Below are 24,354 nucleotides of genomic sequence, written 5' to 3' on the forward strand. Positions count from 1 at the left end.
AATACTACTCACATATGTTCATTGCAGGAAAAAAAAAGAGAGAGAAAAACATGGACAAGCCAAAAAATAAAAATAAAAAGTTACATATAATACAACATATATATAATATTATAGTTTATATCCTTTCAGAATTTATATTTGTAAATATATACAGATATAAAATAATTTTTAAAAATTTATTTGAGAGAGAGAGAGGTTGTGAGAGAGAGAGCACGAGCAGGGGGGAGAGGGAGAAGCGGGACCCCCATTGAGCAGGGAGCCAAACATGGGGCTTGATCCCAGAACCCTGAGATCATGACCTGAGCTGAAGGTAGATGCCTAAATAGCTGAGCCACCTGGGTGCCCCCAAAATAAATTTTTAATATAAATTCATCTTGTATATACACAATTGATGTAATGTGTATACTTTAAAAAAAAAATTGCTGTTCATTGCCCTGGAATGTTCTCCCCACCCCAGCCTCTTTGCCTGTCTAACTCCTATTCATTTTTCATTACCACTGAAGCAGCACTTCCTCAGGTTGGCTTTCCCATGATCCCCTTGGGTTAGGTTAAATTCTTTTGCTATTTACTCTTATGGTACTTCATGCTTGTCTTTAGTATTAGCGCTTGTTTCATTACTTCCTCAATATCTGATTGCTCTGGTCAGTCAGTTAAGAACTGTACCTGAACTCAGTGCTGTGTCCTCACTGCCTGGCTTGATCTTCCATGTAGTAGGTGCTCAATGAAATTGGCTTAATTGAACCAGCAATACATCTTCATGTCAGTGAAATCACATCTACATCATCATTTTAATGGTTTCATAAGATTCCATCATATATATCCTAATTGAAAATCCATTTCCTCTTTGATTAGAAAAGATAATTCTTTCTCATATTTTGCTATTTTAAGTGATACTGTAATGGTTATCTTTGCTTCTTAATCTTATTTACCTTACGATTATATCCTAGCATAGATCACAAGAATAAGGGTGTACACATTTTGAAGACTTGTGAAACACATGCCAGAAATCCAGTTCTTAGAATAGTTGTACTATCCTGTACTTCCATTGACAATATATGAGATTTGTGATTTTTTCAGGCCCCTTGATTTTGCTTAAACCTTGGTAAACAGGTACGAAAAAAAGTAACACTGTAAAATTTTGTTCTGATGATCAGGTTCATCTTCAAAATCCATAAATTTAGTCATGAAAAGGCCCAGCTGACTCTCATTAAGCCCATTTCTATCAGCATGTGGTAAGGCCAAAATGAAAAGGAAATACTCGTGACATTCTTCTGACTTGAGTGGTGTGATTACGATCTTTTTACTCAGGCTTAACGTGTTTTTATTTTTTTTTGTCCTCTCAGTTCATATTGCCCAAGTGTTCCAGATATTAGCCCTGCTCCTTGACCATGTCCTTCCAAGGGTAACTTGAAATAAATGTGAAACATGTCTGAGTGCTCACAGGAGGGTATGGAGAGGGCTTGTGAGAAGATCTGGGGTGGGTTGTCACTCAAACAGTCCAGCACTCCTTCAGCACAGTCATTGGGCTCTGCCCATCTTTGTCTGTCAATATGGAATACTTTAGATGCCCCTGCTTCCTCCCTATGGAGCACCTCCATCCCCAGGGAAGCTAATTTTACCCAAATAGCTGAGTCAGTTTTGGTCTTCTTTATTATGCCTTTTACTATGTGTCCTGTGTACTAGAGTATTTTTTACTCCATGTGAGTCCCTACATGTTGTCCAAATACATTAAAAACAACACCTCTTATAGTGTTAAAGGAGCCAAGTTTTAAAGAATACGTGGGTTCAGGGTATGAGCGCCCATCATCACTTGACCTGATAGAAGTGTGGAATTGTTTGCTGTCCTGGGCTCTTTGTGGTTCTCAGTCATGTCTAGGTACAAGGACCTAAGGTACATCCTGAGGATTTAAAGAAGTTTAACAGCTAGTCCTTAAGTCCAGTCCACCATCATCTTTCACCTAATTTCCTACCAGCAGCCTTTGAACTAGTCGTCCTGACTCCTATTTTGTTCCCTCACCTCCAGCCTGTTCTCTGCATTATAGCTATCACATCCCAAATATCAATTGATGTATCCCTTAGCTTCTTCAAATCTGTCAGGGGCTTTCTCTCGGCATGAAGTCTCAACTCCTTGACATGGCTCACAAGGCTCTCCAGTGGTCTAGACCCTGCTTATACCTCCAGCCTTGTCTCCCCATTCCTCCCTTTGCATGCTGTGCTTCTGCCAGACTCAACTTCCTAGGGGCCTAGAACAGGTCATGTTCTTTCTTATCTCTCTTTGCCTGGAATATGTATTCTTCCCTTATACTTATACCTCTCTTCTGAATAGCTATGACTCCTTCTCCAGATCTCATTTTAGACCAGTGGTTCTTAAACATTATGAATCAATCTGATGAAAACAATGGACTCTGCCCCCGCCCCCAAAGCAAATATGGGCTCTTGTGTGCTCATCATTTTACATGTAGTTTAAGGTCCGGGAATCCTTGCTTAAGAACCCTTTAAGCTAAGCCTTCTTTTCTAGTATTTAACATACTTTGTAATTGTTGGTTTATTTTTCTCTCTCCACTGGACTGAACTCCCTGTAACTTACTCATCGTGCTGTCCTCTGGCCTAGCACAGTACTTAGCACACAGGGACTGTTTGATACATGTTTGTTGAATGAATGAATGGGTGGGTAAATGAATGAATGAATGAACGAACAAACAAAAGAATGAACAAATATCTGCCCTCGATCATGCTCATTTTGGAAGAACAGTACCTGCAAGGTACAGATGACAAACCAACGTAAGGGGGCTAAAAAGATGTGCAAATAACAGACATTTTCTGAAAATTCAGAAACTGAACTTTCTGGGCGGGACCTCCTGGGAAAGACAGGAAGAGGGCTTTTGGATTGACCTTGAAGATGGAAGGACTTAGAGGATTCATGTTTTGTTTTCTAGAAATATTTTGTCAGTATAGTGGAAGTGAGGAAAAGAACAAGAATGACCAAGACTTTGTTGACTTCTGCCCCTCAGGAATTGCTGGAGTCCGGGGAATTATGAAATATCAAGAGAAAGCCCCTTTTCTTCCTTCTTCTTTTTTTTTTCCCTCCAGCAAGTATTTTTTAAGTGTTTGTTATACGCCAAGGACTTTGTTAGGTGTCGAGGATGTTTTGGCAAATAAGCTTGACAAGATCTCATCCCTCTTGGTTCTTGCTTGCCTAGACCTTATGTACTAAGTTGTCCTCAGAATTTGGACCAAAGCCTTGTTTGGGAATACTTTTATCAAGATCATTAGTTAGGGTGAGGTTTATATTACACAGGGATTTATGAGAAATGAAATGCGGTCTATAGTTAGGCCAAGATGCAAATCCCAGCCCTTTCTCTCACAATCTATATGCAAATACCTTTTGAAATGTCAGTTCTTTAATTTGTAAAATGGAAATAATATCTACCTCCTGGAGTTGTTACAAGGATCAAGTGAAATAATGTGTGTAAAACCTTTGCAGAGGTCCCGGTAGTAGTAGCTATCACTGCTACCATTTTCAGAGTCTGTTTAAGCTGAAGCCTTAGTTTGGTGCAGTAACTTCTGCTGGTCTATAAGAAATACTTAAGATTGGATTAATACTTAAGATTGATACTTAAGATTAATACTTAAGATTGGATTTGACAAGTCTGTGTGACTTAAGAAGGTTTCCACTTTCCTATAAGGGAACTTTCTTAAAACAGATTTTGTTTTTGAGGCCATGGTCTTTCTTTCACATGTATTTCCCCCCTTGCTTATTGAAGTCTAGAAACTTCAAAGTCATGTTAAAGAAGTAGGGAAAAAAATGCCTCGAAGTTCCATCCTCTATAAGACTGTGTCTTAATGTTTGCTGTACATTTGACTAATAGGAATGATTGTTCATCCCCCAGAAAAATAAAACTTTTGCCCATATATACTAATATTTTCATATAATTTCAGGAGTTTCCACTTGTTTATGCCAAAGTCACAAAATTAATTAACCAATATGACTCCCAAGTACAGATCCACAGAGAGAAAACAATCAAACAGGGCTCCGTTTTCACACTCACATAAGAGCTTCTGAATCTCTTGGTTCTCGTGTTTAGGTGATTCTTTTTTCAGTCTTTTTTTCTAAGGCCAAGTTCTTAACCAAAGAATTGACTTACTATAATTATCGCTTGCATTAAAATTGTCAACTGGATTCTTATGGATAAACTTCTTAATAGCTGTTTAGAGAGATGAGTGAACTTCTGATTTCCTTGGGTGTGTGTTTTTATTCTTGTGTCTTGGAGTAAACTCAAGAGGGGGATTGTGAGCTCCTGTCTACTGGGTGCAGTAGAAATCCACTGTCCTTTCCTGTTTCTTCTTAGCCTCTTTGTGCCGTCTCAGGGCCCTTTGTCCTGAGACCTTTTCACTGGCTTCTACCAGCAATCATAGAGATGACAGAAAAGAGCGGAGGGTTTCTTGTCTACCCGATCTGGCAGTGGAGGGAGTGAACAGGAATCAGAGTAGATTTTTCTCCCTTTCCTCCCTGTTGCAGACTCATTCAAATCTCTAACTGTGTCAGGGTGGGAATTATGGATTGGTGGAAGAATCATGGTCCGCCTGTGCAGCTTGGAGGTGGGCGTCTGCAGCCCACACACTGTACTGTACTTTATTTTCTTGGCTCCATTGCACACATTCCACAGAGAGAAAACAACTACCCAGGCTCTGTTTTCATACTCATACAAGGGCTTCTGAATTCCTGTTTCTTGCAGTCAAGTTGCCCTTTATTTCAGTCTGCAAAGACACATGTCGAGCCTGTCTCTTCCTTCTCAAATCAGCAGTGTTTATTGAATGAGCCTGGCTAGAGATAAATCCATGTGCTGTCTAGAAAGCACAGGCTGAGCTAAGGGCCCTCAGGACTGCACATGTGCCACGGCTGCCCCAGTTTACAGGCTGTGTCCTTCTTTTGTTGGATTATTATCAGGGCCTCCCAACTGTTTTCCCTGTCTCTGATCCAACTTACACCATATATCCAAAATTTCATTCAGAAATACCCATTTGTTGATGTCGTTCCCCTATTTATCACCTTTCAGTGGTGCTACACTGAAGATAAAGTCCAACCTCATTTGCATGGCTTACAGGATCTGCAAGGTCTGGCCCCTGGCTACCTCTCCAGCTTCCTGTCACTGTCACCCTGGACCACCCTCTCACTGTTCCCCAATTTTATCCTTTGGCACTTTCTTGCCTTTATACCTAATGTTCCTGCCTCCAGCTCATGCTCCCTCATCTTTGCTGCCTGTGGAAATACCCAGCTTCACTGTGACCACCTATTAGGGTGGCTTCCCAGGGTTGGCTACTCCATCTTCTGCCTTCGTGGGATTTAGTAGACAGTAGTGAGAATGAGTGTGGGCTCTAGGGTCCTACTTCCTGGTTTCAGTCCCAGCCTGGCCCCCTCATAGATGTGTGACTGTGGGCAAAATGTATACCCTCCTGTGCCTCAGTTTCTTCATCTATAAAATGGGAGATAATATTAATGAATCTCACAAGTGGTGGTCATGAAGATTGAAAAAGGCACCACTTTCAAGTGCTTAGCATAGTGCTTAGTCACAACACTCAGTAAATGTTACTTTATATTGTTATACTGGTACTTTGTATATATCTCTATTAAGCTCCTATCATCTTGTATATTTTTATGTATCTGCAGTGCTAGATCATGTGCTCCTTGAGGACAGGCACATCTCTTATTTTACTTTTCCTGGCCCTGTGTATATAAGCTTACAGGAGATGTTGGTTGAGTTACTGCACACAGATGTGCTTCAAAGGGAAATGTGCAGCAGATCAAGTGGGGAATGCTTCAGACTGGTTTGCAGATGATTATAGACCCAAAGTTGGTGTGACCCAGATGTCAGCTGTTTGAAGACTCTTCCATGCCCGAATCCCTTCTGCAGCCTCCTGGTGCTTTAATGTTGCTAAGACAGGGCAACTTTCCCTGTCAAAGTTAAGCACCAAGTTTGTGTCCGTTTGGTTTTGTTTTGGACTGTAGGTGACATGTCTGAGAGTAAAGCCAAGAAGATAGAAATCAAGGACGTGGATGGGAGGACACTGAATAAGCTGATTGACTACATCTATACGGCGGAAATTGAGGTGACTGAAGAGAACGTCCAGGTAAACTCAAACTCAGTCCCAGCTTATAGCTCATCACGCACTCGGGGTCACTGTCTTATAGCCACATTACACTGAACCCTCACAACAACTCACTGGGTAGCTGGAGAGGACGCTAAATCTCCAGAGAGGTTAGGTGACTTGCCCTGTGTCACATGGCATGTGAGTGGGTGACCGACCCTCAGAGTCACACCTGCCTGACTGTGGCACCCATGTCCTTAACTGCAAAGCCACGATACCTGTGAAGGAGCTTGGGCCCCGAGCACAAAGTCTTTATATCATGTTGGTTCCAACTCTGGGTGAAGGAAGAACTCAAAGCATGGGTGACCCCACTTCTCCCCAGTCATCATCTCATTGCAGGGATTTTCAGTTTGGATGGTGAGGTTTTTAAACATTTTTCCTGTTTCAGCATGAGTCAGCTGAGTTTCTCTGAGTGCTCAGGCTCAGCGGTGGAGGTGCCAAGCCCCCAAGTCTGAGCTTCAGCAGGGGTGTGTGGCTGTGAAGCATGTGCCTTTTCCTCCATTTGTGGCCCTGTCCTCATCCTTGGCTATCTAGAGCCTTGAAAAGGGGAGCCAGGGAAGACATGGCTTCACCCAAAGGCGTGCGTCTTTACCGTGGCGACGTGACGACACAGCATGGACCTGCTTCAGTAGGGGAGATGGTTGAGGGTGTGGCCCACTCTGGAGGCCTCCAAAGGCCTGGGCTAAACCCAGACCCAGGACAGACTATTTCTTATCAGTTAGGGCCTTACTATTTCAATGAAGTGCTGGAAGTTGCAGGTGATACAAAGGATTTTTCTTTTACAAAATTCCACCTGATTTATTGTGAGGCACATACCTCTCCAGTGACCAACCTCTTCCCCTTCTCGAGAACACCACTTCCTTTACCAGGATAAGGTATTTGGGTGGCTGAGTTGGTCCTCATTCATTCATTCACTCATCCAATTTAACCCAAGTGTTTGAGTGCCAGTTATATGCCGGCTACTTTGTGGGGCACAATGATTGTGACAGGAGCTGTGGCAACTCCATCGCCTGCTGTCATGCAGTTTGTGGTCTAGGGGTGAAGACACATGCTCATCACATAAGCACACAGGAAGTGTCTGTGCACAAATTGTCATAAGTCCTTAGAAGGAAGGAAACAGGATATTTAATATTGAGGGGACTCAGTCTGGATGGATGGATGAGAGGATCTGGAAAGGGCTCTTTTGGGAGATAGGATTTAAGCTGCGGCCAGCACAGGTGGGGGGAGTTAGCTTGGTGTGCTGCAGAGTACCGTGAGGGCGAAGGGTACATGGTGCAGGCAGGTTGGGGGGGGGTGGGAGGTGCCCTGCATTCCGTCCTGCAGAGCCTGCCTCTCGATAGAGCCTGCCTTTTTGTCTCTGGCCTCTGGACTTGGATTATTCAGTGATCTAATCTAATAATCCCTTGCTCTTTTAAAAATGGAATTATATTTTATACACTGTAAAACACATAGTCTGCCCCTTTTGTTTCTGGTCTTTTTCATCCAGAATGGAGTGGGCAGCAGAGCACGCACATCTCAGGTCTAGTAGCAGAATTGAAACAGTGGGATAACTTTTGGGCACTAACAGTGAGTGCAGAGTAATTTGGTATGAAAGGAGTATAGTATGTGTGTTGAAGAAACATGTTAAATAGATGATGGTTATACCATCGCTGTCATATTCATGTTCCCCTCGATACTTTAAAAAAGTGATGTAAATATTGAAATTTACAAGATCCAAAAAAATTACACCTTTTGCAATTATGAAAAATGCTAGATGTCAACCTAAAAATATGCAGGGGGTAGATAATTTTTAAAAATCTTGCATTAGGAGGTGCCTGGGTGGCTCAGTGGGTTAAAGCCTCTGCCTTTGGCTCAGGTCATGATCTCAAGGTCCTGGGATCAAGCCCCGCATGAGGCTTTCTGATGGGCGCGGAGCCTGCCTCCCCCTCTCTCTCTGCCTGCCTCTCTGCCTACTTGTGATCTCTGTCTGTCAAATAAATAAATAAAGTCTTAAAAAAAAATCTTACATTAGGTTCTAATCTATAACTTTAAACAGAGATTTATTTATTTTAGAGAGCAGGGGAGAAGGGCAGAGGGAGAGAGTGTTTTAAGCAGACTTTGCATTGAGTACAGAGCCCGATGTGCGGCTTGAGCTCACGACCCTGAGATCACAACCTGAGCCAAAACCAAGAGCCCGGTGCTCAACCAGCTGCACCACCCAGGCACCCCTAATCAATAACTATTAATCCTATAGTGTGGTAGGCAGAGTAATAACCCCCCTCCCAATGTTCATGTCTTAATTTCTGGAACCTGTGACTATGTTAGGTTAACTGTCAAAGAGGAATTAATTTTGCAGATGGAATTAATGTTGCTGATCAGCAGAACGAGTGATGGGGAGATTACCTCAGATTATTGGGGGGGGGTGTAGTCACAGTGGCTTGCTAAAGTGGAAGGGGGAGGGGAATAAGGAGAACCAGAGAGATGAGACCCAGCACAGGCTCAATTTGATGTTTCCATCTCTGAAGACAGGGGAGCCATGAACCAAGAAATGTGGGTGGACTCTAGAAGCAAGAAAAGCGAGGAAACTTATTCTCCCTTAGAGCCTTCAGAAGGAACACAGCTCTGTTGACGCCTTTATTTCAGTCCAGGGAGACCAGTTTGGGACTTACGACTTCCAGAAATGCCAGAAAGTGAATTTAGCCACTAAGACAAAACCAATATCCACCCTCTCCTCCCCTGCCAAAACCCCCACAACGCTGTAGGTGAAGTTGTAGATTCTATGACTGGAACCAGCTTTTTCTTCCCTTTTTAGCATGTATTTGCCTATTTGCTGAGTAGTACCTCCCCCCACCCTGCCCCCGTAAAGTGCAAAGTGTTTACAAACTTGAATAATTAGAAGATGTTCCACTCTGGATCCTCATTGCCTGGCTGGGTGTTGATCTTTGCAGCTTCGGTCTAACACAGTGGTAGTGTATACAACTCTGTATTCTTAAGGCAGGAGCAGCAGATAGACTCCCCAGAGGACTGTGTAGAACCTGGCTTCACCATTGCTTCCTGTAAAGCTACTTTACAGGGGGAGGGCAGGTGGCCAGTGTGAAGATGTGCAGGTTCAAAGGAGGGAGTAGAAGTAGTGGGGAGGCAGGAGTTGAGTGCAGATGGAAGCCTGAGCCCACGCCTTAGCCTCCCTACTGATGCACAGAGTGCTCTTCCTCTAGCCCCGTCCCCCTGCAGGGTGTCGTTTCCCCAGCAAAGTGAGGCCATGGGTTTCTATGAGCTCTGGCCAGGGAAGACTCTTACTGTGTCAGCCTCTGATTTGTGTTCCCTCCCTTTTACCGCAGCCTCTCTGACACCCTTACCAATAGCTTGCCTCAAGGATCAGTTTTCTTAATTATACCCATTCTGTGGGGTGGTCACAACTGCCTTCAAATCCTGGCTCCAGCATTTTCTAGCTGCGAGACACCAAGCAAGTTACTTAACCTTTCTGTGCTTCAGTGTCTTCATCTGTAATATGGGCATAATATTAGCGCACAGTCTCAGAGGGTTGGTGTGAGGATTAAATGCATTAATAAAGGTAAAAGCCTTAGAAAATTGCTCCCCTGTGCCAGCAGAGGTACGGACACTGTGAGCACACGGACTCTGTCACCAAGGAGCATGTGATATAAGCCTGGAGACAGATGGCTAAGCACCTGGGTCCTCCCTGCTGTGGTAGGGCCAGTTTGGAGGTACCCAGGACGCAGGGAATGGCCCTCACTGCCTTGATGAGGCTCATCAGGGGACCAGCCTCCCTGAGGAGGTGTTGTGTGGACCCCATCTTGGAGGAAGACCATGAGGTCAGGCTTTCCTCCTCGGCTTCCATGTCTGTGTGGCCCTTGGTGTTGTGAGTGAGTCCCTGAGGGCCTGGCTGCATACAAAACTTAAAAGGTTGAGAGGGGCCAGTCAGGATGAGATCGTGTCTGCTTCTTCATGCTGTGCTGTATCTGCCGAGGCATTTACACCATGGAGGTAGGCATGGGGCCACCTGGGCTCCCCTGAAAGCCTGAGAAACAACGGTCAGAGATTTGGGGCTTGGTTAAATGTCTCGTAGAGCTCCACCCGTCATTCCTTCCCAGCCCACCCTTTCCCTGGAGAGACTGCATTGCCTTTCCGTGGTGGAGGTAACTGCCCTCAGAACTGGCGCTTAGTGAAACTGGTCATAAGCCAAGCCTGCTCGGGTCACTTCATGTGCTTTATTTCACCCAATTTCATCACCACCAAACAAGTACTCTAAAACGGTCCTTCTTTGATAGCTGAAGAAGCTACTGCTCTGGGGTGGTTAAGTAGGTAGTGACGTTGGGGTTTGAACCCTGCTCTCTCTGCCTCACTGTGCTCTGTTGTCGTGGTGACCTTGAGTTTCTGGTGAAATGAAGGATCAGCATCTTGACTCCAGCTCATGAGAATCAATAATAACAAACACTGATTTCACTGAGCCCTCCCTGTGCACCAGGTACTCTGTTGCCTGCTTTCGATGTATTATCTCATTTGATTCTTGGAACAAGCCTTAAAGGCAGTACCATTAGGGTCTTTATTTTATTGTCGAGGAGGCAGAGCACAGAGAGGTTGATTTGCCTTTAGTCACATGGCTGGTAAGTGGAGAAGTCAAGATTCCAAGGGACACTTTTTACCCCAGCAGTGCTAGTTTGCTAGCTTTCCTGTTCATCTGCATATGGCTCCCCCCCCCACTTTCTTCCCTCCTTCTCTGTCTCAGTCTCTCTCTCTTTTCCCTCCCCACTTTCTTTCTCTCTCTTTTTTCTAACATTAAAAAAATATATATTTTTATTTAACAGTGTTTTTGTGCCAGGCCTTATGTCTGAGGTTGGCAGAAATGGACCCACTGTGTGGCTGAGACCTTTGGCCTGTCACCTGGCCCTCAGCTAGGTGGTCTTCCTCCCTCTAGGCATGGCCCTGCCTCCCTGAAATTCCAGGAGTCTGAGGCAGGGCATTTCCTTTTGTTTTTGTTAGAGGAAACAAACTCAGTGACGGGATATCCTTTGCTGTGTTTTCATGTTATCCGAGGGAGAGAAAAAAACAAAACGGCCTGCTGGTGGAAAATGGAGGGGAGGCCATTTGCAAGCTAAAGGGAAACCTGTCAGCTCCTGCTGAGGGTCATTCTAGAGCCTGTTTCCCCCAGAGCTAAAATGCTGGGGTGGCAAGAGGCAACTCGAAGCCTTTTGGACCTTGGGTCTTCTTGCGTCTCCATGGTGGTTCCAACTAGCAGCTCCTCCGGTGTTGGCCCCTCCTTCCAGGGACCAAGCGGTACTACCCCCCGTGAGCCCACCAAGCTGAGGACCTGAGTTTGGCCTCTTGCTCATGGCCCGTTGTTGCTGCCCCTCAAGGGAGTGGAGGTGCACGCGAGATAAGAGAAGAGGAAATCCTCTGAAAGCCCTTGTTGACGTGGGAGAGGGAAGCGAGGACAGCCACCTTCTGGATGTCTGGCTGTCTTTTCTTTCCCAGCCTCTGGGGATTTGTGTCTGTCGGCATCGTGTGCAGCCCCCAGGACCCCAGCGGATGGGGCCCCGGTTTATCCCCGAGACGCAGAGTTGGAGCCGGGATAAATCTTCCAGCCTCCAAACCTTGCCCTCAGCTTTCTGACTTACTTGACTTTTCTTCACGCCTTCCTGTATGAAGCAAGTAGTGGGAAGAAAAGGCCCTTTGAGTCATAGCTAATCACAGTGTAAGATCAAAGAGAGGGAAGGCGCAATTAGAGAAACCACAAGCCCCCGTTCACTTGAGGAAGTCATCTTGGGAATGCTTTTGGGCAGGAGTGGACCTAAACAGGATGGTGGGGAGGGGGGAGGATGTTGTGGAAAGGTGGAAAACCTTATAATTTTTGCCCACTTAGTGTGTTTGGTGAACAGTAGGGGAAAGCCATGTGGGTAGCTCTATCCAGGGAGGTTTTAAAAACTGAAAGGATAACCTGAGGAATATGTTCAGGGAAGTATTTATTATTTAATTTCTTTGGACGATTGTCGCGAGCTTGAGAATTTAAGCACCAAACCCTGCCATTGCTTTTGGGGGCGGGGAGGAGAGGCATGTGTCCCAGGCAGGCTGTCATGGTGGCTTGCCTGGGAATGCAATGTGGGGGTGGATTGGACTTGCGGAAATCCTCCCCTTTGGGGCTCAAAGGGCTGCTGTCCCCTTCCTGCTTCTTCTCAGCCTGACCCTTTTCGGGCTTGTCCCACCACTGAGTATGGTGTGTGCTGGACAGTATTTGATTGTTCCTCTCCACATGGGGTTTCTAGGGTAACTGGTTAGAAGTTCCTGGCCCTGAGTGTGATCAGCTGCCCCAGTTTGCCTAGAACTGTGGGGTCTCCTGGGACAGAGGACTTTCAGTGCTGAAACTGGCAAAGTTTCAGCAGACCAGGATGATTGGTCAACCTGTGGCCCCAACTGTAGAGTTTGTAGCTAGTGCTGGTCCCGGGGGTATTGTAGAGGTCATTTGGGGATTTGAAGCATAGCTTTCCATTCCTGCTATGTGTTCAGCAAGGATGGTTAATGGTTGTCTACTTAACTAGCAGGCCGAGACTAATCTGGTCGTAGAATCTGTTTGGCTAGGCTGAGCGAGCTCCCAGGTTAATTGAGGTTCCCAGTTTATGGCTGCTTAGTGGGGATAGAGCTCAGGTGGTCAGATGTGGAGCTACCTTATGGCCTAAAACTCCCAAGAGTGGTGCTTTTATCTTTCTCCTCCGGAATGAACCAGTGGCTCAAAAAGTACTAAGGATATGATGTTAATTTACTGTTGAGGACTTAAGAGAGTAAAGGGAAAGGAGCATGCTTTCTTTAACTTCCTGGAACTCAGCTACGTGAGGGAGGAAGTTAAGCTCATACCTACTCTCCACCTAGTGGAGAGTAGGTACTTAGCTTGGGAGTAGGACCATGGGTGGTGGAGGCTCTTGGTGGTTTCTGCAGGTGGGCAGGAGTGAGGAAAGGTGACCAGCTACCCATGTTTTAGCAGTGAAAGCCCTGTCTCCTTGGTCCCAAGAAAACTTGGCTGCTACCGTAGTTGAAGGACAAGGCCCAAGAATCAGCAGTGGGCCAGGGTTTTTGGCTTTTTTGCATGGAGGAATTCAAATATGTTTTAGGAGAAAGTCAAGGTCTAGGATTTAAATTGCTAAAAAAAATTAAAAAAAAAAAGTGCCCCGGATTAAGAAAACAAATGCATCATTAGCCCATGTCTTCCTGGGCAAGCCCTTGTGGATGAGAACAGCTGAAGTCTAGTTGGCTCAGACACTCTCTCTGAGAGCCACGGGAGCAGCTGAGAGCAAAGGCCTGGGATGCGGGTGTTATTTTGGGGTAAAACGGCTGCTAGGGCCCCTGAGATAAGCAGCCACAAATGAAACTATAATGCTCGGTGATTTCTTTTTTTTTTTTTTTTTTTTTAATCTTTTTGGAAAGTCACTCTCAGTCTGTCTACCCTTTCCCTAGGGCAAGGGTGATGGCAAGCAGAGCTGGAGGTCTAGTAGACTGTGCCATTTCTTCTGGATTTTTGATCCAAGGGGCAGCCTTTGGCAGCTGTGGGAAAGTCCTCAGGAAACTAGAGTGCAGTTGGCGGTCTGAGCACCCCTCTGACCTGCTCAAGCCAGTCTTCCCTGGCTTTTAGGAAAAACACCTGCGCAGGAACTATTTCTGTTTTCCAAGATACAGTGTAAATACCCATGTGTTCTATGACCTTTTAAAGGAAACTTCTCTCTGCTTTCTGTGAGAATGTACCCAGAGATATTCTTTACCATGTATCTGTTGGATGGGAGTATACAGTGTGATTGTGTGAGTCTTGAAGGATTTGAGGTCATTCTTTTTATCCAGTAGATTGTAAGCTCCATAAGAACCAGGGTCTGGCTTACTGCACTTACCACTCAACCCTAGAGCCTAGACCAGTACCTGGCATACAAATGCTTAGTAATTAAGTGGTGGAGGCAGTAGTGAGCAATTTACTAAGCACCCGAGGGAAAATAGTATGCTAAAGTCTGTAGGGAAGCGCTTCTCAAAGTTGGATGTACGTTCAAAACACCTGGGGAGCTTTAGAAATGTCTCACTGCCAGGCCGCGCCTCATACCTCTGAAGTATGAATCTTTGGGGCTGAGACCCAGGCATCAGTATCTTATTTCAAAGATTTTATGTATTTATTTGGGAAAGTGAGAGAGAGATCTTGAGAGAACGAGTGGGGTGGGGGTGCAGAGGGAGAAGCAGATTCCCTGCAGAGCAGGGAGCCCGATGCAGGACTCGATCCCAGGACCCTGGGATCATGCCCTGAGGTGAAGGCAGACACTGAACCGACTGAGCCACCCTGGCGCCCCTCGTAGTTTAAAAATTCTCCAGGTGATCCAGTGTGTAGCCACGTAGGAGAGCCAGTCTGTCTTGGTCGACTTGGGCTGCCATAACAGAATGGGTGGCTTAAACAACAGAAATTTGTTGTTCTCCTGGTTTTGAACATTTGAAGTCTGAGATCAGAGTTCGAGTTGATTCAGTTGCTGGTGAGGCTCCTCCTGGCTTTCAGAAGGTTGCTGTCTCCCTGGGTCCTTACACTGTAGAAGAGAGAGCTCTGGTGTCTCTTTCTCTTCTTGTGAGGACCCCATCTTGATGACCTCATTTAACCTTTATCACCTCTTCATAGGTCCTATCTCCAGATGCAGTCATGTTGGGGTTCAGGTTTCAACATACACACCTGGGGGAGGAGGGCACAAACATTCCATCCATAAGGGGCTTGTTACTCAAAGTTTGGTTCTTGGGCCAGCAGCTGCAAGCAGCACCTGGCTGTTCGTTAGAAACGCAGGCTCCCAGGCCACACCCTAGACGTCTTGAATCAGAATTTTTAATAAGATCCCCAGAGATTTCATATATACATGAGTGATCGGGAGGTGCTGCTGTGGAATGTAGGGATACAGAGACTCTGCTGGTGCTTAGGGCTGTGAAGTAGAGAGTCTTGGGAAATAAAGGCCTGCTGCCCCGGAGGAGGTTTGGACTTCGTTGGACAGGCAGGGGAGGGCCATGCAAGGACCTTAAGTGAGGGGCTGCTGTGATCAGAACAGTGCTTTGGGGAGATGAGGGACTGCTGGAGAGGATCTGGTGTCTCAGCATGTCACCTTCTCCTGCAGGTGCTGCTCCCAGCGGCCAGCTTGCTGCAGCTCATGGACGTTCGGCAGAACTGCTGTGACTTCCTACAGTCTCAGCTGCATCCCACCAACTGCTTGGGCATCCGCGCGTTTGCAGACGTGCACACCTGCACTGACCTTCTGCAGCAGGCCAACGCTTACGCAGGTAATGGCGAGCCGGGTGCCCCCTTCCCCCCAACCAATTTGTGGATTTAAGCACCTGGTCTGCAGTGGACTCCTTAGTTGTGGTGAGAAATGCACTCTCCTGGGAAGCAGTTGTAACTGAGTCAGGGAGTCAAGACATGTGGAAGGATAGAAGAGAGAAGCATCGTGCTCCTCGCCAAGCGGAATGGGATTAATTGTCAGATGGTACAGACAGTCATTTTCACGGGAGAATAGGAAAGACATCTGAGAAGACGTTGGGAGGGAGGAGTCATTCGAGCTAGGTCTTGAAATGAATCTTTGTTGTTGTTGTTTAAGAAAATTTCTTTTTCGATCCAAATGTTCTATGGGTATGATTTTAGAAGTCAAATACTACTGCACGCCTTCTAAAGGGAAGCCAGAGGCTCCGGCTCTGCTTCCACAGCAGGTCTTCTTCTGGAGGTCTACTCACCCTCCTCCAGTTCTGAAGGAATTAAAGTGCAGGTTCTGATTCCATAAAAAGCTCCTTTGTCTACTCTTTCCCTCTATTTATCTAAATAAAATATTTGTATCACTACTTCGGACGTATTCATTGGAAATAGATCTGTTGACTTTTCACAGAAGTACAAGATTGAGCCTTCACAGACTTTCCCTCATGGATACATGCTTTTCCCCACTTTATTCTCATAGTACCATTTCTACAGCTGACCTGAGTTATAGATTATAATTAGTTTTTTTTTTTTAATCAGAAAGGCAGTTAATTAGTGCCCTTTTCCAGGCTGGAATTTTATTCAGTCCAGAATTTTATTCAATTTGTAATCTCACAGACATTAGAGAACATCTAAAGAGTGCTGATTAATAGGAAATTAAGGGTAGCAGAGTTGGTACTAGGCATAGGCTATGAGATCGCATTGTTCTCCTTATTTGGGGAGTACATTTATTCAACAGTGGCTTGAATGCCTACTGCTAGACTGTTTTTAGGTGCTGGACAAATCTTGGAAAACTAAACAATTCAAGTATCTGCTCTCATGAAAAAGAAATTGCCCTTTTCTTTCTTATAGGGAGCATTCCTACCACTAATTCTTAAAAGGCAGATGTTTGTAAGAATTGAACAGTGTGCTCTTCCAATAATGTGCTGATTCCAGTTTGTTCCTCTGCTAAAGCTTGTTATCCTCTTGTTTTTTTTAAGTTTAAATTCAATTAGCCAACATAAAATACATCATTAGTTTTTGGTGTAGTGTTCAATGATTCATTAGTTGTGTATAACACCCAGTGCTCATCACATTGTGTGCCTTTCTTAATGCCTGTCACTCTGCTGCCCCATCCTCCACCCACCTCCTCCTCCGCAACCCTCAGTTTGTTTCCTGGAGTCAAGAGTCTCTCACGGTTTGGCTCCCTCTCTGATTTCTTCCCATTCAGTTTCCCCTCCCATCCCTTATGGTCCTCTGCACTATTCCTTATGTTCCACATATGAGAGAAACCATATGGTAATTGTCTTTCTATGCTTGACTTATTTCACTCAGTGTAGTCTCCTACAGTCCCATCCATGTTGATACAAAAGTTGGGTATTCATCCTTTCTGATGGCTGGGTAATATTCTGTTGTATAAATGAACGCATCTTCTTTACCCATTCATCTGTTGAAGGACATCTTGGTTCCTTCCATAGTTTGACTGTTGTAGCTGTTTATGCTTCTATGAACATTGGGGTGAGTGTTTCCCTTCTTTGCACTACATCTGTATCTTTAGGGTAAATACCCATTAGTGCAAATACTGGGTCATAGGGAAGCTCTATTTTTAACTTACTGAGGAACCTCCATACTGTTTTCTTTTCTTTCTTTCTTTCTTTTTTTTAAATTAACATATAATGTATTATTAGCCCCAGGGGTACAGGTGTGTGAATCACCAGGTTTACACACTTCACAGCACTCACCATAACATATACCTTCCCCAGTGTCCATAACCCAACCACCCTCTCTTTCCATACTCTTTTCCAGAGTGGCTGCACCAGCTTGCATTCCCACCAACAGTGTAAGACGGTTCCCCATTCTCTACATCCTCGCCAACACTTGTTGTTCCCTGTGTTGTTAATTTTAGCTGTTCTGACTGGTGTAAGGTGGTATCTCATTGTGGTTTTGATTTGGATTTCCCTGATGTCATCCTCTTGTTTTAATGGGGTTTTGGGAGGGAGTGTAGAGATGGACATGAATGCTCAGTCCACCATGTTTAGCTGAAAAGAAATCTTCATTTTTCAAAAAGATTTTATTTATCTTACAGCACGAGTTGGGGTGGGGAGGAAGAGAATCTCTGGTAGACTCCACATGGAGTACAGAGCCCAATGCAGGTCTTTATTTTTTATTTTTTAATTTTATTTAAAAAATTTTTAAAAAATATTTTATTTATATATTTGCAGAGAAAGAACACAAGCAGGCAGAGAGAGAGAGAGAGAGAGAGAGAGAAGCAGGCTCCCCACTGAGCAAAGAGCCTGAGATGGGGCTCAATCCCAGAACCCTGAGACCACAACCCGACCTGAAGGCAGTGGCTTAACCCACTGAGCCACCCAGGTACCCCCCAATGCAGGTCTTGATCCCACATCAGGTCTTGATCCTTTGAGATCGGACCTGAGTCAAAACCAAGAGTCCGATGCTTAACCAACTGAGCCACCCAGGCATCCCAGAAATCTTCATTGATATTTATTTTGACTTGAGGACAAAGAAAGACCATGAGTGGTTCAAGTAATTTTAAACAGTAAGTTCAGGCTTGACTCCCTCCTTCCCTTCCAGTAAAACATCTCATTCTTCCCCCTGGCCATACAAAGACCGTCAATCTTCTGTTTTGTGTCTCCTGTCCAGCCCACGTCTGGATATTAGCCGAAGACCTGCTGGGTATCTACCTGCCAGCTCTCTGTGCTATGTTGGCCCCTTAGTCCACAAGGCACTGAGCATGTGCTCTATTTCGTAGAATCCTTGTGTTCCTTTATCAACCCCCAGACCCTGGGAGCCCTCATAGACTCTCATTTCGCCCTGACTTCTGTTTTGGATCCAAATGGGGCCAGTTGTTAAGATGATGATTTTTGTGAAGGACATTCCCCAGTTGGCCCAATTCTGAATTCTGATGACTCCTCAGACTCTGAACCTTGACTCTCTTGATTCTCCGCTGTCCCTTCTCTGCCTTCTTTCCTGTTCCTGTCTCTCACTTTTTTTCCCGCTTTTTCCTCAAGGAGCCCTTTGGGCTCCCTAGCTCAGCATTTGAAGAGGTCACTTTTTTGAGGGACATGCTCAGGCTTTTCATGCTGAAGCGCAGGAGCCAAGAGCTTGGCCAAGGCCCAGGTCAGCTTGTGAACATCTGCTGGTGCGGGGGCAAAGGGAGAGTACTTACATGCCAGGAATTCTCTTTCTCTCTTCCCTGTCCCGCCCCCAGCCTTTTCCTTCTGTTTAGCATGTGCACGCATGTAGGGTTTTGTGTTTTGTAGTTGGATGATGCAACTTTCTGAGATTTGGGCTGTGTCCTGAAACCCCAACTTTGACAAGGCTCTCTCCTTTTTCTGGCCTGGCTTTCCCACACTTTCACAATCTGTCTTTTCTACCTTTGGCCTTCACTGTCTGATGGTGACAGACACCAGTGGGAGAGTGGGGAAGAAGCAGTTGGAACACACTGTGGGCTGTGTACTCCCTGGTCCTGGTGCTGTCATAGGGATTGGGTCCTGTCAGCTTTGTGGGTGTGTGTGCACGTGAGTATGTATGCAGATATGCTGGTAAATTATATTTAGTTGGCATTTACAGAGCCATTACTATGTGTTACCCCTGGCTAAACATTGTATACACATCATCTCATTTAATGCATGCAGCAGCTACAGAAACTAAGGCACAGAGTTGGGGGTCACACAGCTGGTAGAGACAGAGACAGGGTTCAAACCCAGGTAATGGTGACTCCAGTATGATAACTACTATATTCACTGACTTGGAGGCTAACATTTGGACATAAAGAGGCTCTATGGATTAGTAACCAATGAGTGTTGGTGCCTAGAGTTGACATTTTTCACTGGAAGTGTGAGCCTGGAAGACTGTACTATGTACTCACCAAATCCCAGCAGCCAGACCATGTAGACAGATGACCAGCTTCTCTGCTAGACTTGGAGTGTTTAGTCATCTTTGGGTGGGGAAGTGAGATGTAGATGTCTTTCCTTCCCTGTTGGCAGACTGCCCTCTGATGGCACATGTGAGTCCTCCCACTGTCCCTGGCACGGCTAGTGTGATTGCAGACTGAGAGTCTTCTCCCTGTGGTGCAGGCCTTCTGTGGAGCCCATGACCATCTCCTGTGTGGAGCTTTCCCTGTAGCCCTCGGCTGTGCACAGCAGAGAAGTCGTGGTAATGCAGAGGTTGGTAAGATCTTGAAAGAAAGATTTTAGGAGAAGCAGGGTGAAGGTGAGATTGTGAAGTGTTTAGAGAAGGATATGTAAAATAAATGATTACCCACACTTAATCCCTCATACCTACCCACGGATATGAGTCGGCTTTGTTTGTTTCTTTTTTTTTCTTTTTTTTTTTTTGGTCTTGTACCTCCTGACTTTAGATGGAACCTGGCATTCCTTGCCATCACTGCCTCTTGAGACAGAGCTGATGGCTTGTTCAGTCCCATTGTAAGTATGAGGATGTAGGCACTGACAGGGGTCACATATAAGGGGCAGGCAGTGTCAGCCCTTGTGGTCACAGGCTTCCCTGCACCATGCCTCACATTAGGAGGTGTTTTAAACCAAGAAACTACAAGGAGACCTTCCACTTCAGAACCAGGGATTAGACCAGCCAATACTTGAAGCTGAGTGACCCAGGCCTTTTTTCCTCTGTGTGATGAGGTAGTGTTTGCATCATGCTATGTTTCTGGGGTGGCTTGGGGGATGGGAGGACGGTGAGGAGGGCCACCTGCAGATGTAGATGTCCCCAGCAGCTGTGTTCCAGAGCCTCCCTGCAGGTCTCATGATCTGCAGTAAGAGGGCCTCCCATCCGATCCTGGTGGACAGATGAGGCTCCTGGGACACCACCACTGCTGCTACTTATGGGGAGAGGACCATTTCCAGACCCTCTCTGGCCTCTGGGTAGCTGGCCTCTGCCTGCACTTGTCCATGAACCAGAGCTCTACCTATGAATTCTATTATGTTTTTCTTCTCTAACACAAACTTTCTTTTGCTCTTGTTATTGCTTTTGTTACTGTTATCTTCATAGTAAAAATCACCCCTGATGGTTATAAAAAAAGCAGACAGGCAGAAAGAGTGAGAAAAGCACCACAGTCCTACTCAGAGAGAACCACAGTCAGCACCTTGATACAGAGCCATGCCCATCCTTATCATGGACTGTGTATGTTTTCCAGTTTAAACAAAAATCATCACATGGGGTGCCTGGGTGGCTCAGTCAGTTAAGTGTCCAATACTTGATTTTGGCTTAGTCATGATCTCAGGGTTGTGGGATAGAGGAGCTCTGTGTTGGGCTCAGCGCTCAGGGGGAGGTCTGCTTGAGATTCTCTCCCTTTCCCCCTCCTCTACCCCCAGCTCATGTGCACTCTCTCTCTTTATTAATAAATAAATCTTAAAAAAATCCTTGCAAGATAATTGGAACACCCTTCCATGCTGGCAGATACATTGCTATATACTGTTATTATTAAAACAAATTTATTCAATAAAATTTAGTGTCTACTCATAATAAAAAAAATTCAAACAGTACACAGAATTATAAAATGCAAACTAGGGGCGCCTGGGTGGCTCAGTGGGTTAAAGCCTTTGCCTTCGGCTCAGGTCATGATCCCAGGGTCCTGGGATCGAGCCTCACAGCGGGCTCTCTGCTCAGCAGGGAGCCTGCTTCCTCCTCTCTCTCTGCCTGCCTCTCTCTGCCTATTTGTGATCTCTATCTGTCAAATAAATAAATAAAATCTTTAAAAAAAGAATAAAATGCAAACTAATCTTCTCCCAGGCCTTCTCTCTGAAGGGGCTGGGGTAGCCCTATGGAATATGTATATATATATCAATATTAGATATATAGTTTTCTAACATACCTAAATAGAAGCATTCGGTATTCATTGTACTTTTTCTTGACTTAATACAAAATCTTGGAGTTTTTTCCAGGCCCTTGTGCATAGCTATATCTCATTCTTTTTTCTCTGCTGCATCATGTGGATGAACTATATAGTTTACTTAACCAGTCCTCAACTAATGGACGTCAGTGTTACTAGTTTTTTCCTTTATGGAAAATGCTTGAGTGAGAATTGTTATACGTGCCATTTTGGAGAACACTTGCCGGTGTGTAAGTAGTAGTACAATTGTATCTGTAGAGTACTAGCTTAGTAGCATAAAGCATCTCAAAGAGAGTGTGCATTTTTTAAAAAAAATGATTTTGCCAATTGTTCTCCAAAAAATGAAACTTTTTTTTTTTTTTTTTTTTTTTAATGAAGCTATTCTTAAGGTGACCTCTTGCCTTCTGTTAAGTCATCAGTGCTCTGGCGAAAGTGCTTAGAGGTAGACACAGTAGAGCTCTGGGAGGACTGGAGCACCGCCTCTCCACCCCGCTGCCTGTTTGCTTTCCTGTTTGGAATGGCCCGTCTCTTCCTGCTGTGGCAGTCCCCTTTGCTTCCTCTGGGTCCTTCCCTCTCAAGGCTATGCCCCCAGATATTTTTGCTGTGGTATTTTATTCTGGGGCGGGGGAAGGTTGTCCCATGTTTAGAAGCTGACTGCTTAGACCCTTGCCACCAGCTGATGGGTCGCGAGCAGCTGGGAAAGGGACCCTGGCCTTTTATGCAGCCCGTTTCTTATACCTCATTATTGTTTTCAGGATTGCTTAATCTTTAACTGCATCGGCCAGGGCCCAGGTTTATGGGGACTCTGTTGCTTGATAATTGGGCAGCCCTGTACTGGGCCGTCAGCAGAGTTCGTTGGGAGGGATGTTAATGGGACCCTATTAATGAAATGGCAATTAAAATTCTTTGGCCATGTTGTTTACATCAGTCTGCCAAAGCTGAGCTGAAACCCTTCAGCCATGGGATGGAAAAGCCATTGGATTTCATGTGCTCATGGAGAGAAATAGCCTTTTTTTGACTGAGTCACTTGAGATCATGGAATGAAGTGATTAAATTAAGGGCAACAAAAAACGTTGACAAATCATTTAAAAAACATGAGCCTCTGACTCAGTGAGGGTTGTCTTGTGAAATTGCTTCCTCCGGCTTGGCATCATGAAATGATGGCGATGACGGGTAATGATGATTGTAGGAGTTTTTTACCCTTTTCTGAACACTTGCTAGGTGCCAGGCCTGGTGCTGCACATCCCGCAGGCATTACTTCATTTTGGCCACGTGACTGTGAGACGTGGTTATTATTTCTCCAATTTATAGATGAATAAATGGAAACATCAGGAAGCTTGAGTAACTCGCCTAAGATCATGTCATTCGTGAGTGGCAGTACAAGCTTTCACAAGGAGCCTGTGATACTAGAGCTCAGAGCACAGGACAGGACAGCTTCTCTGTCTGCGGCACTTGCCTCCTTCTTGCCTCCCTCTGAGTTTCTGCTTCTGACTCAAAGATGGCCAATGAAGGAGAGCAAGATATAGCTAGTTTTTGGAGAGCAAGTTTCTTTTAGGAAGCTTCCCTTATCCTTCTATTCCCTGGGTAACAGAGAACCCTGCTGTCAAAGCAATAACTCTGTGAACTGTGCGGTTTTGATGTAGCTGCTTAGTGTGTGTGTGTATGTTTGTGTGTGCATGTGCGTGCACACGTGTGCACCCGCACGCATGTATGTTAGAAAGGGAGAATTTAGTCACCTGGGAAAGAGAGCTCATATCCCACTGTCCCCAGGGAATGGAGAGATGGTAATATTTGGGGTCTGAGGGCTGGTGGTCGTGACCCTTGTGGGAAATGGTCAAGGTAAGAGCTCTGTTACTTTCTATGAGAATTTTTCCTGGAACAGGGAAACGGTGGGCCTTGAAAGCCAAATCCTGATTCAGGAAAGCTTACTTCTGCCCTCCAAAAATAGGGCAGTAGGGGACAGATTTAAAGCTGTTCTGTTTTATCATTTTATCCTACTAAAATGTTTTGATTCTGTTTGTGTGTCCACCTGAGTCAGCCTGTCTTTCCTTGGTGGTTGAAGGGAGGGCAGTGACCAGTAGTTCACGTCAGAACTACTCATTCCTATTCCCTGCGGCTGTTGGCTCTGGAATAATGGGGTTTATTTCATCTGTGTGGGTCAGAGAAGTCGTAGATGGGTTTAGTTCCATTTGTTCTGGGCTTGTAGTTTAGATGAACTTGATTAAAGGCTAGTTTATTTTATCCCACCAGGGAGGAATGGGTTGGGGATTAACTTGGGAGGTTGCCCAAGCCCTAGGCCATCCTGGAGAATGGGCAGGGAGGCATAGGACATGCAGATATGTGGACACTGAGAGTTCAGTTTTGAGCAAGACAGGTTCACACCCTGGGTAGGAAGAAAGACCTCACTCATATGATAACACAGCCTGATTGGGACCACGATAATTTTTATTGTTTTGTTTTGGGTGCTTTGAGAACATGTGAATAGCACTTCCTCTAGTCTTGTGGGCAGGGGACTAGGGAAACATCTCAATGGGGTGGGGGTTAGGTCTAAGATCTTAACCTTGGACTGATGCCAAAGGGTTTAGAACACTACTTTCCTCATGTTTTGTTTTGTTTGTAAAGAAAGGTTTTTAGATTCATCCTTTTTTTTGTCTCTCTGCAATCATAACCCTAAGAGGGATTTTTAGGATGCTCTGACACCTACATTGGATTTTAACTACAGTGGCCTGCTTAGGACAAATTACTGTCATCTTGGGGACTAAGAATGTTTGTTGTTGTTATCATACAGTCTTGGTTTCAAAACCTGGCTATACCACTTAACTGCTCATGTGATCCTAAGCACATGGCTGAATATCTTTCTAAGCTTCCATTTCTTGATTTGTACAATGGGGCTATTGATACTTTG

At 45.1% G+C, this 24,354-nt stretch overlaps 1 protein-coding gene across 2 annotated transcripts in view; it reads left to right on the top strand.

The window, feature by feature from the left end:
- Window positions 1-24,354, top strand: part of KLHL3 (kelch like family member 3) — a 259,630-nt gene that overhangs the window by 178,910 nt on the left and 56,366 nt on the right. For both annotated transcript variants that reach the window (XM_045075471.1, XM_004744900.3), the window contains 2 exons: window positions 6,008-6,129; window positions 15,255-15,417. In XM_045075471.1, coding sequence (XP_044931406.1) covers window positions 6,008-6,129; window positions 15,255-15,417 — 285 coding nt within the window. The remainder of the gene's footprint in view (window positions 1-6,007; window positions 6,130-15,254; window positions 15,418-24,354) is intronic.

Source organism: Mustela putorius, unplaced genomic scaffold (assembly GCF_011764305.1).
Source record: "Mustela putorius furo isolate JIRA1106 unplaced genomic scaffold, ASM1176430v1.1 tig00000145_pilon_pilon_pilon, whole genome shotgun sequence".
In the NCBI taxonomy this organism is placed as follows: Eukaryota; Metazoa; Chordata; class Mammalia; order Carnivora; family Mustelidae; genus Mustela; species Mustela putorius.